The sequence below is a fragment of the Cebus imitator genome, unplaced genomic scaffold (assembly GCF_001604975.1).
Source record: "Cebus imitator isolate Cc_AM_T3 unplaced genomic scaffold, Cebus_imitator-1.0 Scaffold489, whole genome shotgun sequence".
Classification (NCBI taxonomy): Eukaryota; Metazoa; Chordata; class Mammalia; order Primates; family Cebidae; genus Cebus; species Cebus imitator.
The window spans coordinates 1,407,650-1,425,183 of NW_016107804.1; the positions used below are offsets into that span (position 1 = coordinate 1,407,650).

At 40.9% G+C, this 17,534-nt stretch overlaps 1 protein-coding gene across 1 annotated transcript in view; it reads right to left on the reverse strand.

The window, feature by feature from the left end:
* The window catches only part of DPYSL3 (dihydropyrimidinase like 3), a 118,703-nt gene extending 102,510 nt beyond the window's left edge, over window positions 1-16,193 (reverse strand). Inside the window, exon 1 of the mRNA XM_017513250.2 lies at window positions 15,416-16,193. Coding sequence (XP_017368739.1) covers window positions 15,416-15,796 — 381 coding nt within the window. The 5' untranslated portion in view covers window positions 15,797-16,193. The remainder of the gene's footprint in view (window positions 1-15,415) is intronic.
* Window positions 16,194-17,534: the final 1,341 nt, after the last annotated feature.

Here is a 17,534-nt window from a genome sequence, read left to right on the forward strand (position 1 = left end):
ACATTTAGAAACACCATGATTAATATCCTAAGAGCTTTAGTGGAAAAAATAGACAACATGGAAGAACATAAATAAGGTAAGAAGACAGAAATAAAAAAAAAAAAAAACTAAAAGAAATCCTAGAGATTAAAAAAAAATTTTAATGAAAAAAAAAAAAACACTGCAACATTAATCAAGAATCCTTTTGTAGCCTCATTAGTAGATTAGGCAGAGCTGAGAAAAGAATGCCTGAGCTTGAGGATATGACAATAGAAATTTCCAAAACTGAAACACAGGGAGGAAAAAAAAGACTAACAAAAGACCAAAACAGAATATCCAAGAACTGTAAGACAATTACCAAAGATGTAAAATGCGTAATGAAAATACTGAAAGGAAAAGACACAGAGAAAGGAACAAAAACAGTATTTGAAGCAATAATGACTAACAATTTCCCCAAAATTAAAGTCAGGCGCTAAACCACAGATCCTCTGAGGAAGCTGAGAGAATAGCAAGCAAGATAAATGTAAAAAAATAAAAATAAAAAATAAAACACACACATACACACACAAACACACACACACACCCCTAGACATATATTCAAATTTCAGAAAATCAAAGATTTTTAAAAATCTAAAAGAAGTCAGAGGGGGGAAAATACCTTACCTATAGCAAAGCGAACATGAAAATTTTATCCAACTTCTCCTCAGAAACAAGAAAAGAGTGGATACATATATTTTAAATATTGAGAGAAATAGAAAACACCAACCTATAATTTTGTGAGATCATCCTTCAAAAGTGAAGAAGATACAAAGACTTTCTTATACAAATATAAATTGAGGGAATTTGTTTCCAGTAGAGCAGACTTACAAGAAATGTAAAAAGAAGTTCTTCAGAGAAAAGGAAAATGATATAGGTCAGAAACTTAGGTCTACATAAAGAAAAGAAGACTATCAGAGAATAAATAAGTGAAGGTAATATAAAAACTTTATTTTTCTTATTCTTAATGTATCTAACAGACAACAGTGTATTCAAAATAACAATAGCAATAATGTATTCTATTATGTATGCTTATGTAGATATATCTGCTTCTGTATAACTCAAATAAATGAAAGTAATGATACAAGATAGGAGAAAAGAATTAGGAATATTTTATCGTTATAAAGTACTTACATTACTCATGAAGTATAGCAAATAGTGCTATACTATTTGAAAGTAGATTTGGATTCTTTGTAAATATATGTTGCAAACTGTAGGTTAACCATTTAAAAAGTTGAAAAAAGTATAATTGATATGCTAAGAAAAAAGAGAAAATGGAATCATACAGAAAAATTATAAAAGACAAAAATAGGAACAAATAACAAGGACAACAAATAGAATACATTAACAAATATGGTAGCTATCTATCTATAATAATAATCACCCTACATGTCAATGATCCAAATATACCAGTTAAAAGACAGAGATTGTCAGAATGGATCAAGAAGCAAGGTTCAACTCTATGTTAACTACAAAAAACTCACTTCAAATATAAAGACACAGAGAGATTAAAAGAAAGGGGATGGTGAAAGATATACATGCTAATACTAATCAAAAGAAAATGCGAATAACATTAGTTTCAGCCAGAATATACCTCAGAGCAAGCAAAGTTGACAGAAATAAAGATGGACATTACAGAATGATAAGGGGGTAATCAGTTTTCACAGAAGGCATAGCAATCCTCAATGTCTATATGCCAAACAACAGAGGATTAAAATACATGAAGCAAAAACCTAAAAGAACTGCAAGGAGAAATAGCTGAGATAAACCCTTGTGGCTATGGTGTTTAACTTTTTGCATACATTGTTGAATTCAATTTTCAAATATTTTGTTGAGGATTTTTGCATCTTTGTTTATTAGAGATATTGGTCTGTAGTTTGCTTTTTTTCTGGTGTCTGTGTTAGATTTTGGTGTGACAGTAACGCTGGTCTCAAAGAAGGGGTTGGAAAGTGTTTCTTCTCCCTCTATCTCTGAAAGAGATTGTAGAAAATTGGCATAATTTCCTCCTTAAATATTTGGTAGAAATCACCAGGAAATCCATCTAAGCCTGGTGGGTTTTTTTTGTTTTAGAAAGTAATTACTGATTCAGTTTCCTTAATAGATACAGGCTTACCTATTCAGATTTTCTGTTTCTTCTCATGTGAGTTTTGGCAAATTATGCCTTTCAAGGAATTGGTTCTTTTCATCTAGTTTACCAAATTTGTGGGTATACAGTTGTTCGTAATATTCCTTTAGTATTCTTTTTTTTTTTTTTTGAGACAGAGTTTCGCTCTTGTTTTCTTGGCTGGAGTGCAATGGCTCGATCTCGGCTCACCGCAACCTCCGCCTCCCAGGTTCAGGCAATTCTCCTGCCCCAGCCTCCTGAGTCGCTGGGATTACAGGCACGCGCCACCATGCCCAGCTAATTTTTTTTTGTATTTTTAGTAGAGACGGGGTTTCACCATGTTGACCAGGATGGTCTCGATCTCTCGACCTCGTGATCCACCCGCCTCGGCCTCCCAAATTGCTGGGATTACAGGCTTGAGCCACCGCGCCCGGCCTCCTTTAGTATTCTTTTAACATCCACAAGATCTGTAGTGATGTCCCTGTTTCATTTCTGATATTAGTAATTTTCATCTTTTCCCTTTTTTTCTTTGTTAGCCTGGCTAGAGACATGTCTATTTTACTGATCTTTTCAAAGAGCCACCTTTGGTTTTATTGATTTTCTGTACTGACTGCTACTCTAAATTTTGTTAATCTTATAATATAATCCATCACAGCAACAGGCTAAAGAAGAAAACTCACATGGTCATATCAATAGATACAGAAAAAACATTTGGCAAAATCCAATAGCCATTCATGATTTAAAAAATACTTTGCAAACTAGGAAGATTGGGGAACTTCCTCAGCTTGATAGAGAACACATTAAAAAAAAAACCTACAGCTAACATCATACTTAATGGTGAGAAACTCAAAGCTTTCCCACTAAGATTAGAAACAGGGCAAGGACACAATTTTTTACCACAACTTTCCCTCCCTCCGTCCCCCCCTCCCTCTCTCCCTCCCTCCCTTCCTTCCTTCCATCCTTCCTTCCTTCCTTTCAGTTTTTTTGTTTTAACTTTCACTTTAAGTTCAGGGATACAAGTGCAGGTCTGTTACATAGGTAACATAAGTAAACCTGCGTCATGGGGTTTTTTTGCACAGATTATTTTACCACTAAGCCTAGTACTTATTAGTTATTTTTTCCTGTCCTCTCCCTCCTCCCACCCTCCACCCTCTAATAGGCCCCAGTGTGTGTTGTTTCCCTCTATATGCCCCTGTGCTCTCATCATTTAGCTCCCACTTATAAGTGAGAATATGTGGTATTTCATTTTCTGTTCCTGCATGAGTTTGCTAAGGATAATGGCCTCCAGCTCTACCCATGTCCCTGCAAAGGACATAATCTCATTCTTTTTATGGCAGCATAGTATTCCATGGTGTATATGTACTACATTTTCTTTATCCAGTCTATCAGTGAAGGGCATTTAGGTTAATTCCATGTCATTGCTATTGTGAATAGTGCTGCAGTGAACATACACATGCATGCATCTTTATAACAGAATGATGTATATTGCTTTGGGTGTATACCCAGTAGCAAGATTGCTGGATCCAATGCTATTTCTGTCTTTAGGTCTCTGAGGAATTGCCACACTGTCTTCCACAATAGCTGAACTAATTTACCCTCCCACCAACAGTGTATAAGCATTCCTTTTTCTCCACTGCCTCACCAATGTCTGTTATTTTTTGACTTTTTAAAAATAGCCATTCTGACTGGTGTGAGATAGTATTTCATTGCGGTTTTGATTTGCATTTCTCTAATGACCAGTGATGTCGAGTTTTTTTCATATGAGTGTTGGCTGCATGTATGTCTTCTTTGGAAAGTGTAACAGACATGAACACATGTCTTTTGCCTACTTTTTAATGGTGTTGTTTGTTTTTTTCTTGTACATTTGTTTAAGTTCCTTATAGATGCTGGATATTAGACCTTTGTTTCCCATTCTGTAGGCTGTCTGTTTCCTCTGATAGTTTCCCTTGCTGTGCAGAAGCTCTTTAGTTTAATTAGATTCCATTTATCAAGTTTTGCTTTTGTTACAATTGCTTTTGGTGTCTTCATTATGAAATCTTTGCCCATGCCTGCAATCTAAATGGTATTGTTTAGGTTGTCTGAGGTTTTCATAGTTTTGGGTTTTACATTTAAGTCTTTAATCCATCTTGAGGTAATTTTTGTATATGCTGCACCACTGCATTTCAACATTATTCTGGAAGTCCTAGCTAACGCAATTAGACACAAAAAGGAAATAAATGTTATAAAGACTTGGAGGGAAGAAACAAACTGTATTTCCTTGCAGATGACATGATCATCTATGTAGAAAATCCAAAAGAATTGACCCAAAAAAGCCCTCAAGAACTAGTAAGTGATTATACTAAGGCTGCAGGATACAAAGTTAATACACAAAAGTCAATTGCTTTCTGATATACTAGCACTGAACAAGTTAAATTTGAAATTAAAACATATAGCCATTTACATTAGCACTCTGGAAATGGTATAACTTAGGTATAAATCTAGAAAAACATGTGCAACTGAGGTATAAATCTAAAGACACATGTGCAACTTAGATATAAATCTTTAAAAAATGGGCAAGATCCATATGGGTAAAGCTAAAAAACTTTGATGAAAGACAATCAAAGAAGAACTAAATAAAGGGAGTATATTCCTTGCTCATGGACAGGAAGGCTCAATCCTGTCAAGATATCAGTTTTTCCCAACTTGATCTTTAGATTCAACACCGTTCCAATCAAGATTCTAGCATGTCATTTTGTTGATATCAACAAACTGATTCTAAACTTCATATGAAAAGGCAAAAGACCCAGAACAGCAAATATTGAAGGAAAAGAACAAAGTTAGAGGACTGACAATACCCAACTTTAAGACTTACAAGAAAGACACCTCAATAAAGACAGTGCAATCTTGATAAAGGAATCGCAAATTATTAAAACAAAACAACACATAAGTAGACCTACATAAAAGTAATCAACTGATTTTTACAAAGGAGCAAAGGTAATATAATGGAGAAAAGATAATATTTCCAACAAATAGTATTAAAACAGCTGGACATCCATGTGCAAAATAACATCATAACACAGATCTATGCCATTCACAAAAAATAACTCCAAATGGATCATAAACCTAAATGTAAGATGCAAAACTATAAAACCCCTAGGAAATAACATAGATAACCTTGGGTATGGTGATGATATTTTAGCTACAACATCAGTAGCACAATCCATGAAATAAATAATTGGTGAGCTGGACTATGTTAAAACTAAAAATGTAGGCCGGGAACAGTGGCTCATGCCTATAATCCCAGCACTTTGGGAGGCCAAGGCGGGTGGATCACGAGGTCAAGAGATCGAGACCATCCTGGTCAACATGGTGAAACCCCGTCCCTACTAAAAATTAGCTGGGCATGGTGGCGCCTGCCTTTAGTCCCAGCTACTCGGGAGGCTGAGGCAGGATAATTGCCTGAACCCAGGAGGCTGAGGTTGCAGTGAGCCAAGATCTCACCATTGCCCTCCCACCTGGGTAACAAGAGCNCACGAGGTCAAGAGATCGAGACCATCCTGGTCAACATGGTGAAACCCCGTCTCTACTAAAAATACAAAAATTAGCTGGGCATGGTGGCGCATGCCTGTAGTCCCAGCTACCCAGGAGGCTGAGGCAGGAGAATTGCTTGAACCCAGGAGGCGGAAGTTGCAGTGAGCTGAGATCAAGCCATTGCACTCCAGCCTGGGTAACAAGAGCGAAACTCTGTCGAAAAACAAAACAAAACAAAACAAACTAAAAATGTATGCTCTGCAAAACATATAGTCAAAAGAATGACAAGATAATCCACAGACTTGGAGAAAATATTTGCAATATACATATCTGGTAAACAACTATTATCTGAATACATGCAGAACTCTTAAAACTCAATGATAAGAAAGCAAACAACCCGATTATAAAATGAGCCAAAGAGCTTACCAGACACAGATTGCAACTAAACATAAGAAAAAGATGTTCCATATCATATCATTGAAAAATTGCAAATTAAAACAACAATGAGCTACCACTATACACCTAGTAGAATGGCCAAAATCCAGAACACTGACAACACCAAATGCTGGTGAAGATGTGGAGCATAAAGAATGCTCATTCATTGCTGGTAAGAATACAGATTCGTAGTGCCACTTTGGAAGATGGTTTGGCAGAAAACTAAATGTACTCTCACCATGCAGTCCAGCCAGTGCTCTTTGGTATTTACCTAAATACACTGAAAACTTATGTTTACACTAAATGTATGTGCACATGAATGTTTATAGTAGCATTATTCATAACCAACAAAACCTGGAAGCAACCATTATATCCTTCAGTAAATAAGTGAATAAACTGCTATGCATCCAAATATTCAGCACGAAAAAGAAATGAGCTATCAAGCCATGTAGAGACGTGGGGAAAATGTATGTGCATACTACTAAGCGAAAGCCAATCTGAAAAGGCAACATACTGTATGATTCCCACTATATGACATTTTGGAAAAGACAAAACTCTGGAGGCAGTAAAAAGATCAGTGGTTGCCAGGAGCTGGGAGCAGAAGAGAATGATGAATAGAGAGAGCACAGAGGATTTTTATGGCACTGAAACTAATTCCTATAAGATATTACAATGGTAGATACCTGTTATTGTACATTTGTCCAAGCCCATTATAATGCAACACCAGAGTGAACCTTAATGTAAACTATTGTTTTGGGGTGATAATGATGTGTCTTTTTTTTTTGAAGACAGAGTCTCGCTCTGTTGCCCAAACTAGAGTACAGTGTCACGATCTGGGCTCACTGCAACATTTGCCTCCCAGGTTCAAAGTCCCACCTCAGCCTCCCCAGTAATGGAAATTACAGGGGCTCACCGTCATGCCTGGCTAATATTTGCATTTTAGTAGAGATGAGGTTTTGTCATGTTAGCCAGGCTGGTCTCAAACTCCTGACCTCAGGTGAGCCACCGGCCTTGGCCTCCCAAAGTGCTGGGATTACAGGCATGAGTCACCGCACCCAGCCAATGATGTATCAATATAGGCTCATTGGTTGTAAAAATCTACAACTCCCATGTGGAGTGTTGTCAGTGAAGGAGGTTGTCTGTTTGTGGAGATGGGTAAAAGGAAGTACTCTCTTTCCACTGAACTTGATTGTGATTCCAAAACTGCTCTAAAAATTCAAGCTTATTTGCTTTTTTAAAAAGATGATATCTTAGTCTGCTTAGGCTGCTATAACAAAATACCATAAACTGGGTGGCTCATAAATAATAAATGTATTTCTTACAGTTCTGGACACTGGGAGGTCCAAGATAAAGGCAGATTCAGTGTCTGGTGAAGGCCCTCTTTCTGACTCCGGCAACACCTTCTAGCTGTGTTCTCATATGGCACAAGGAGAAAAGCAATTCTCTAGGGCCACTTTCATAAGGGCACCAACCCATTCATGAGGGCTCCACTCTCATGATCAAATCAATATCATCTTGGGGGCTTAAAATTTCAACCTAGGAATTTGGGGGTGCACAAACCTTCAGACCATACTAAATGATAAAAAAAAATTAAACAGAAATACTGCATCTTTTCACTTTTGGAAAAAAAATGCATGTCTCATACACACACACACACACACACACACACACACACACACACGGGAAGAAAATACACTGTTAGGTTAAGCTTTCTCCAGAAGATTATGAGAAAATGATGTTTTGTTTTCCTACTGCTGATCTCTTTGGTACAGCTTCATTTTTCCAACATTTGTTTTTGATTGTGCACCTACATAGCTGGGGCTTAATAATGCTTTTTGAGGCCAGACGTGGTGCCTTAAACCTGTAATCCCGACACTCTGGGAGGCTGAGGTGGGTGGATCACCTGAAGTCAGAAGTTCAAGACCAGCCTGACCAACATAGCAAAACCCAGTCTCCACTAAAAATACAAAAATTAGCCAGGCGTGGTGGTGCACACTTGCAACCCAAGCTACTTGGGAGGCTGAGGCAGGAGAATTACTCAAGCCCAGGAAGCAGAGGTTGCAGTGAGCAAAGATTGTGCCACTGCCCTCCAGTCTGGGTGACAGAGTGAGACTCTGTCTCAAAAAAAAATTATTAAAATAATAACACTTTTTGAAAAAATGAGTAAAGACAAAAATCAGCGGGAAAAGGGTGACGTGGGGACTCCCTTGTTAGCCACAAGCTATTGGCCCACCTCCACCTGCATATTTGTAAAGAGTACTGTGCACTAACCAGCACCTGGTCTTTAGCCTCATCACACGCCTTCAACAGTTTTGAACTGACTCTCAAAAATTGTTCAATAAATCTATCACTGAAGAACTCTGGCAATGGACTCATTAATGACTACAGTTAGTGCTCGACTTACGACCACGTTCGGGACCACGGACCGGTCATAACACGATTTGGTCATAAGTTGAGTAGGCTATATGTACAGTTGAAATGGTACACGCGGAGATGGTAGTGCTGCCGGAAGCTGGTCCGCACTGTCGTACGCCCAGCTGGGCAATGTTTGCACTGCCAGACGCGGCGCAGTCGTGGCTAACGATTGTGGTCGTAAAGTCGAATAGTCGTAAGTTGCATAGGTGGTAAGTTGATCAATACCTGTATACTGTTACAACCACTGACTATTATGTATTTAGTCTACAGATCATAGACTTCCAAGCATTCACCCAATTGGTTGTACAAGACAAGCCACTGGGATAAAGGAAAAAATCATAATGTATATTTGGATTTTTTATATCTCTTCTTTTTTAGTTTGGATTTTTTAATTTACATTTTATGATGATCGTAAGATTTTTTTTTTAAGACAGGGTCTCACTTTGTCACCTCTTCTAGTCATGGCTGACTGCAGCCTTGACTTGTTGGGCTCAAGCAAACCTTCTATCTCAGCCTCCTGGGTAGCTGGGACCACAGTTGTGCACCACCATGCCTAGTTAATTTTTAAATTATTTTTAGAGACCAGGTCTCGCTATGTTGCCCAGTCTGGTCTCAAACTCCTGGGCTCAAGCAATTCTTCTGCCTTAGCTCCAAAAGTGCTGGGATTACAGGTGTGAGCCACAATGCCCAGCCAGTCATAAGATACTAGTATGATATTTGCTTAAGTAATTTACATATATGCACAAATGTGTATACACATATACACATACAAGGAATATGGAGCATGCTCAAAAAATTTTTGTTTAAAGATGCACAATCAAGGAAATTTACAAGACGACAATTACTATAGGAACCATTTGGTCAAGCCCCTTTGTTTCAGAAAGAAGGAAGCTATAGCTCAGAAGGAAGGGAGGTAACTTGCCCAAGTTGTATAGCAGGTTAAAGGTTAGGTCTGGAAACTGAGACTGCTAATACTTTATCCACTTAGATTTTTTGTTTGTTTTGCCTCAGCTGATTGTTCTTTGATGGAGCAGAACTGTTTTGTTTTTTTTTAATGCAGTGTGATTCTATATTACACACATATTTTAATGTTACATTCTCCTAGAAGCTTAATTTTAAAAGTGCTCACACACCTAAATGGACCTTCTGCCTCCTTCCAAAAATGAGGGCTGAGTTTGCAGTCATAGACTGCATCCTCCTCAGGCAGATTTCCTCTTCCTCGTAAGCTTTACTCCGTGTCTCATAGAAACATTACTTGTTGGGATAACGCCCAGTGGAAATAAATCACAAAGAGAATCAGCTGTAAGAGTCACTGATTGAAATCATCAGAGACAGTGTTCTGGCTGTCTTAAACATTACTTACAAGAGCTGTCAGCAAAACTCTGTCTCCAGGGACCATTACTTTGAGGGAACTCTGCCAATCGCAGCATTACTTAGAAGGCACATTTTTTATGTTCCTCAAATGCCTACTGTCAAACTAAACCAAAGTTCTGAAAGATCACAAACACTTCCAAGTATGGAGAAGGAAACCTTCTCCCAGCTTCAAGTGTGGCCTGAAGGCCAGGTAAGCAGGAGGCCTTTTTCCTAGCTTTGATACAAACTTTGATTTGTCAGAGAAGCCTTATAAAATTCATTTACACACCAGGGTTTGGATTCTGATAGCTAGTGAGGACTTTATAAGCCTAGAATTCTATTTCCAGCTGTCTCCCATTGTGCAGGATAAGAGGAGAACATCAATTTCTCTGAGTCGTTTTAAAAACTTTTAGACCAGGCAAAGCAAGACAAATCACAAATGGTAAAAAGGTAAGAGCCACATCTCATTTGTTTCTAGATTGTTCCCTCTGCACCCAGAGCCCTTGCCAACTTCATGAAGGAAACATCTTGCACAAAAGTGGCTCACATGGGAAGCAGGAAACTAGAAATTACCCAAGACTCCTAATAGAAAGTTATCAATAAAACCCCCTGTAATCATAATGTCATTACTTTGTTTTTGCTGGATGACAAAGTCCTTATGATATAATTTACTCTTGGTAGACCATATATCATAATTGTCTTCCTCTTAGTAACATTTTTACTACTAGGAAAATTCTGTGTGCATGGAAAAGCATCTTTAAAATGACGAAAAATACATACTTTTCACTTAGAATTGCTTTTCTATGCACTTAGTATCAAAAATTTTAAACAAAAATTGTGTAAGCCAACCATAGAGGATTTTAGTAACATGAATGCATGTTATGAGAAAACTCTAAATACACAATTTAAGAAGGTGTTTATCAATACGTTTAGAATGTATATTAGCGTAGGTAATCATCTAGTGATACCTCAAACCTGGAATTTGGCCCTCAGAGGCTTTTCTTATTTTGAGAGTAAGTCTCACTCTGTTGCCCAGGCTGGAGTGCAGTGGCATGATGTCAGCTCACTGCAACCTCCACTTCCTGGATTCAAGAGATTCTCCTGCCTCAGCCTCCTGAGTAGCTGGGATTATAGGCTCCCACCACAATGCCTAGCTAATTTATGCATTTTTAGTAGAGATGGCAGTTTCACTATATTGGCTAGGCTGGTCTCAAACTCCTGACCTCAAGTCATCCACCGCCTTGGCTTCCCAAAGTGCTGAGATTACAGGCGTGAGCCTCTGCGCCCAGCCTACATTTTTATATTTTTATTCTGCTAAATGAGATTTGTTACTTTACTTCATTAAAATTTATTAAACTCATTTCTTTAAGATTAAAGTTAATAATTAGGTATGCTAGATACAAAGCATATTTTGATTTTACCAAGACATTAAAAATCTCTTTTGATACCTCTGCAATCAACTTGGAAGAAAAAAGATTTTGCAGCAACTGTTCTCAAAGTTTGAACAACTGGTCTCAAAGTTTCCTGTGTAATGGGCTGGTGGCAAGTCAGAGGAAAAGTTCTAGAGGTGTGGCAGGAAGATCTGTCCTTGCTCTGAATAATACTGACATGTCAGGAGCTGACACAATGGTCAGACTGCTCCTATTAATATAAAGAAGCAGCCTCCCCAACTGGAAAGAACACAGACTCTGGAATCAGAAAAATCAGATTGTAAATTCTGGCTCCCCCCACTTATTATTTATGAGATTTGGAACTAAACACTAGAGTCTGGGTTTCAGTTTTCTCATCTGTATAATCATTTTCTGTGAGGAAATGACATTTTAAGAACTATTTAGGACAGGCACACAGAAAGTGTTCAAAAGGTGGTACTTACTATCAAATCAACAAATAGTATAAAGCTGGGAGTAGGAGTGTTGTATTACAGAATTAAGGTTTAAGATTATTATTATTATATAATAGAAAAATGAGCTAAGATCGTGATAAATATTATAGAAGGAAGAAAAATAAAATCCTATAGTTAAGTTTTTTTTTTTTTTTTTTTTTTGAGACGGAGTTTCACTCACGTTACCCAGGCTGGAGTGCAATGGCGCGATCTCGGCTCAGCGCAACCTCCGCCTCCTGGGTTCAGGCAACTGTCCTGCCTCAGCCTCCTGAGTACCTGGGATTACAGGCACGCGCCACCATGCCCAGCTAATTTTTTGTAGTTTTTAGTAGAGACGGGGTTTCACCATGTTGACCAGGATGGTCTCGATCTCTTGACCTCGTGATCCACCCGCCTCGGCCTCCCAAAGTGCTGGGATTACAGGCTTGAACCACCGCGCCCGGCCTAGTTAAGTTTTTTTTGTGTGTGTGGGGGGGGGGGGGGCAGTGGTTTGTTTTAAATTAAATTGTGCCAGCATAGAATGGGAACATCCTGGCCTAACAGCAGCTTACATGGAAAAGTTTCTGAGAGCTTGAATGACAGGGTGTTTACCACGGAGACAATAGTAAGTCATAGATACATATGTTCTATACAAGTCCAAAAAATTAAGTAGCATAATGCACTTCGCCATGGACATATCCCATCTGAAGCAACGTATTCAGTTCTGGGCACTGTATTGTGAGAAAACTATTTACACAATATGTAATATAACCTGAAAAGGAAATCAGAATGGTAAAATGCTTATAGAAGAGAAAACTGAAAGAGCTAGGGCTAATAAGAGTAAGAAAGAAACTTAGGGAGAATCAGAGAATTACCCTCATACATTTAACAGGCAGGAAAAGTGAAGAGCAATAGTAAAAGCTAATATGTACTGAATACTTACATGCAAAGTAGTCACCATTATCCTTATTTTGTACCTGAGAAAATGAGGCACCCAGAGGCTAAGTTACATGCTTATAGTCATATAACTAGTAAAGGTTGGAACGGGTTTCACTCCATTAGTTCGTCCCAGGTCTGGAGAGATATGAGAGCTTTTTGCCAAATATTCCTAGTCTTACAGGATCATGGCAAGATTGTATTCCACCAATTCCTTTGAAGCTGAGTACAGACATGGTTTTCAGGCAATGAAATATGAGCATACATCATGTTCATTACTTCAGCAAGAAATTAATTATGTATACAATTTGTCACATACTATTCCCACCACAAACACGTAGAGATGGAGCCTCGATCAAGTTAGGCACAATAATGAATGGAGCTTCCCTGTTGACTCACACTGGACAACAGCAGCAAGAAATATGCTGTTACGTTTTTTATTAAGCTGCTGAGAGTTGGGGGTTGTTGGTTACTGTGGCATCACCCAGCCTTTTCTGGCACACATACCTAAAAACCATTAAAATGTCTCAGAATAGGGAAACATATTTGCTTTTATATTTCCACAGGTCAGAACTAAGAATAATTGTAGAAACTACAGGTAGGTAGATTTGGGCTTCCTTTTTTTTTTTTTTTTAAGTAAAGTTGTCCAAAAAGTTTCTTCATGAGGAAGGGAGCTCCCTGACAATGGTGGTATTTAAACAGAGGCCAGATGATCATTTTACCAACTATATGGAAAATGAGATGGCTAATTAAAGAGGTTTAGTTTATCAAACATTTAGAACACCTCCAATGTGCCAAGCATTCTAGCCACACACATAAATCCAAATATACAATCTCTACTCTGAAGGAAATAAACAAATTCAGAACTTGATAACCTCTGTGGTCTTTTCTAACAGTGTGATTCAACCAAATTAGAGATAATAACATGGCCTGGACGAAGCAGACGGCAAGCCCAAACTTACAAATAACTATATAGCACTAGAAATCCTGCTGGTGCCTAGGTTGTATTATTATTTCTCAATTAGTAGCCAAAAGTATAGGGCTTGCAAAAGGGAAGAAAACGGGAGAATTGCTAGGTTTAAAGGAGGAATATTTTCCCTTTCTCTAGTTACCATTCTTAAATCTTGCAAACCCAGCATATTATCTGGCTTACATCAGGGGTGTTTCAGCAAAGGGAATAGCACTGACTCACAGCAATTGTTACCAACCTTTTCCATCACTACTCCCGCCCCTTGCAGTCAGGAAGGGAACATTTCAATACCGATCAAGTCAGACATGAAGAACAGGAATAACCTTTCTATAGAGGTCTTCTTTAGTTTAGCTATCAACCAAAACAATTGCAAAATATCAGAAGTTTTCCCTAAAATGTTAGTAAGCAAGAGCTTAGGGGAATCCCACACTCAAAGGATGATGTGAAAATCACAAACTAGATGAGTGATTCCAGAGGAAACGGACATTGTTTCCCAAGTGGTACCCTTGAACAGCACTAACTTCAGTATTTATTTTCCCTGGTGGTCTTAGTAGTTAAAGGTTGGTTGGTTGGTTGGTTGGTTGGTTGGTTGGTTGGCTGGTTGGTTGGTCTAAACTTTCAAAAATCAGACAGTGGAGAAAGATGTTGTCCTTTCACTAGCTCATTGCATTTTAATGGAAAAACAACTAAAATCTGGATAAGCATTAACTGTAATTGCTCTGAGGCAGACATTTCCATTTCAGGTTATTATTCCTAACCATATTAGTGCAGAATAATACATGTGGATGGATTTTGAAGCTATTACCTAGACTAGGGTGAGGGCATCTGACTGCTATTATTCCCTATCTGAAAGCTTCAGTTTGAACTCTGACGTCTGCAGCCCTGCCAGGCCTTGAATTTTGTGAACTACAACTCTGATTCTCTATGAAATAGACACATAAATCAGGGCAAGCTAGATTTCAGTGCCATCCCTCAGTCAGTTCAGTGTGACATAAGTTTCTCAAAAATACACATACAGAAGAAATTGGCTTTGGCACATTTAAGAGCAGCAGGGAATTTGCATCTCATGCTAGTTTAATGTGCACTCTTAATACTCTTGTCTATTTTCTAAAATATAATGCTATTCTTGCAGAGGCAGCTGGACCCCTGTATACCCGGTCTCGTGCCAAGCTATGTACACAAATACACTCTTTACAAACACAGATGTGAAATGCCGTGCTAAGATATAAGCGAGGCCTAGAGAGAGATTCGAGTGTTTAGTCTAGAGGCTTCACACCTAAAAGTTTCAGGGGCAGGGCTGATGTTTGAAGAGTGAGAGGGGAGACCGTTCATCCTGTACTTTCATCCGGGGACTATGGAGATGACCCCATATTCCCAGCATCACTTTGCCCTCTGCCCTGGTGACCCGGGTTGAGATTTAATCTAGGGCCGGGGCCGGGGGGAGGGGGGCAGACAATTGTGCTGTTGGTTACTCAGACAGAGAGAAGAGCTGGAAATCACTAAGCCTTCCCGGGCTGACACACCCACCCAGAACGGAGGGCCCAGGGGTGCGGCGAGGGGTAAAGGACGCGGCGCCAGGCAGGGGGAGCCGGGCATCCTTTCCGCGCTTGCACGAAGATGCTGCAAGTGGCTCCACGCGTGAATCCAGCGTCTGAGCTAGGAAGTCGCGCTACGCTCAGTGGAAGATGCCCCTTTCCTCCTCCTGGTCCCCCAGCCCTGTGCAAAGTGAGCTGCAGAAAGTTGTGTCCGGGCCATGGCGGCCGGGGCTGGAGAAGGGAACGAAGGCAAGCAGGGAAGTGACCCAGGGTCCCCTTACCTTGTCCTTGGGGCCGAGGTTCTGCAACACCTCTTTGCCGGTGGCGCTCCGGATCTCCACCCCGGCGGGCGTGGGGGACGCGGGCGCGGGCTCCCTGCTCTCTTCCCGGCCTTGGCCCCTGCGCGGGGTGTCCCCCTCGATCCCGGGCCGGCTCCCCGAGCCTCGGTCGCTGCCCTGACCGCTCCGAGGAGTCTTCGCGCCCCGCTGCCCCACGCTCAGGGCATCGAAATCCAGCGTCTTGCTCTCGAAGGCACCCTCCACGTTGCAGAACATGCCGCCGTATTTCTGCCGCGGGACCTGGTCCGTGGTGCCCGGCCTGGCCAGGTACACGGGCAGATCGTCTTCGTGGGAGCTGTCCCAGCCCCTCCGGCCCGAGGCCATGGTTCAAGCGCGAAAACGGCCCGCGGGTTTTTCTTCCCCAGAGGCGGAAAGGGCAGCCGCCGGCAGCGTGCGCCGAGCCACAGTGACTGGGGCGGGAGGAGGCGCCTGAGCGTTCGCGCCAGAGGCGGCAGTGCTGCTCCAATTCCTGCCTGTCCCCAGCGAGCCAGCGAGCCACACAGCCAGCTAGCGCGCGGCGCAGGGGCCCGGAGTAGCGGCGCGCTCCGCTCCCTCGCGGGACCTCCCGGCCGGCCGCACCTCCTCACGCACCCCCAACCCTAACGTGGCCTCCCGGGCTGACGCAGCGTCGGTGCCCATCACAAACACAAACCAAACTTGGCGCGCGCGCACACGCACACACAGGCGCACACTGCCCGCTCGCGCGGCGGCCTCGCTTCACACACTGACTCGCCATTCAGAAATGTTCACGCTCCAGAACTTGACTGCCTCACCCACACGGACTCCCTAGTTTGCCTCACAAACACAAAGCTTTCGGGCGCCCCTCATGCACAAAAACCCTGCCGACCCAGGTGGATTCATCTCACAGCCAAGTCCTGATCTTCAACTAACACATAAAAACTCAAATTTACGACAGACTCACAATCCTACCCAGAACCCCGGACTTGCCTCATCCTCGTCTTTAGGATTACACTCACAATTACACCCAGTTCTAGGATCTGCCTTGCAAACCCACAGCCTCACATAAAGTCCTGAATTGGTTTACACACACAACACAAACACACACACTAAGAGAGAGGCCCTCTTACTTCCTTGACGGTCACAAAATCCCTTTGACTCACATGAGCCCTTTCTTAGTTTGTATATAATATCCTAGATTTTGCTTTTACCACCCCTAATTTGCCTCCCACACAATGACATTTCAGATCACAGACACACACACACATTCTTAGATTTTGCCCTGCAAAGCGCTGTCCCTCAAACAACAACCCCCAGATGTTAATCTCACACGCTGACGTAAGCCCAGGTTTGCCTCACTCAGAACCTACACTCAGATTCACACCCAAGCCCAGATTTACTTCAAAATTACACAACCAAACACTTCACTTTTCATATTACCTCACATACAGGCAGACTTTCTTATATACATCTATGCTTTCATATCCTCATCCTCTCCCCCACATCCACCCACGTATACTCTGACCCAGACTTCGCCACATAAACAGAGTCCACAAACTACACACCTCACATCATATCCACGCACACAGCCTAAACCCAAAACCTGTGGTGCTGGATTTACTGGGCCCCCTCTCAGAAAGTCCACCCATTCATTTCTTTAGTCAGCCAACATAAATCAGGTACCCAATATGCCTTTCACAAGGTACTGGAGTGAGGGGGTCGAACAAGGGAGATGGGCCTGTCCTCACCACGAATGCAGTCTATAACCACGCATCTAGGTGGCATAGTCATTCACTGCTCTGCTCAACATACTGAAATTAGTTTATTTTGTGAGCCAAACACTTCCCCTCCCAAGCACAGACACACACACACTAAACTCCAAGAAGGCAGAGATCTCGTCTGTTCAGTTCGCCTTTGTATATCTTGTGCCCAGAACATCTACAGGCACTTGATAAATTCTTTTTGAATAAATGGAGGATAACAACAACAACAGCAGCAGCAGCAGCACCAGGAAACATCTACGGAGTTAGTGCTACGTACCACTCATTATTATAACTGTTTCACATATAATGACTCATTTAATGCTCATAAGCATATGGCAGGA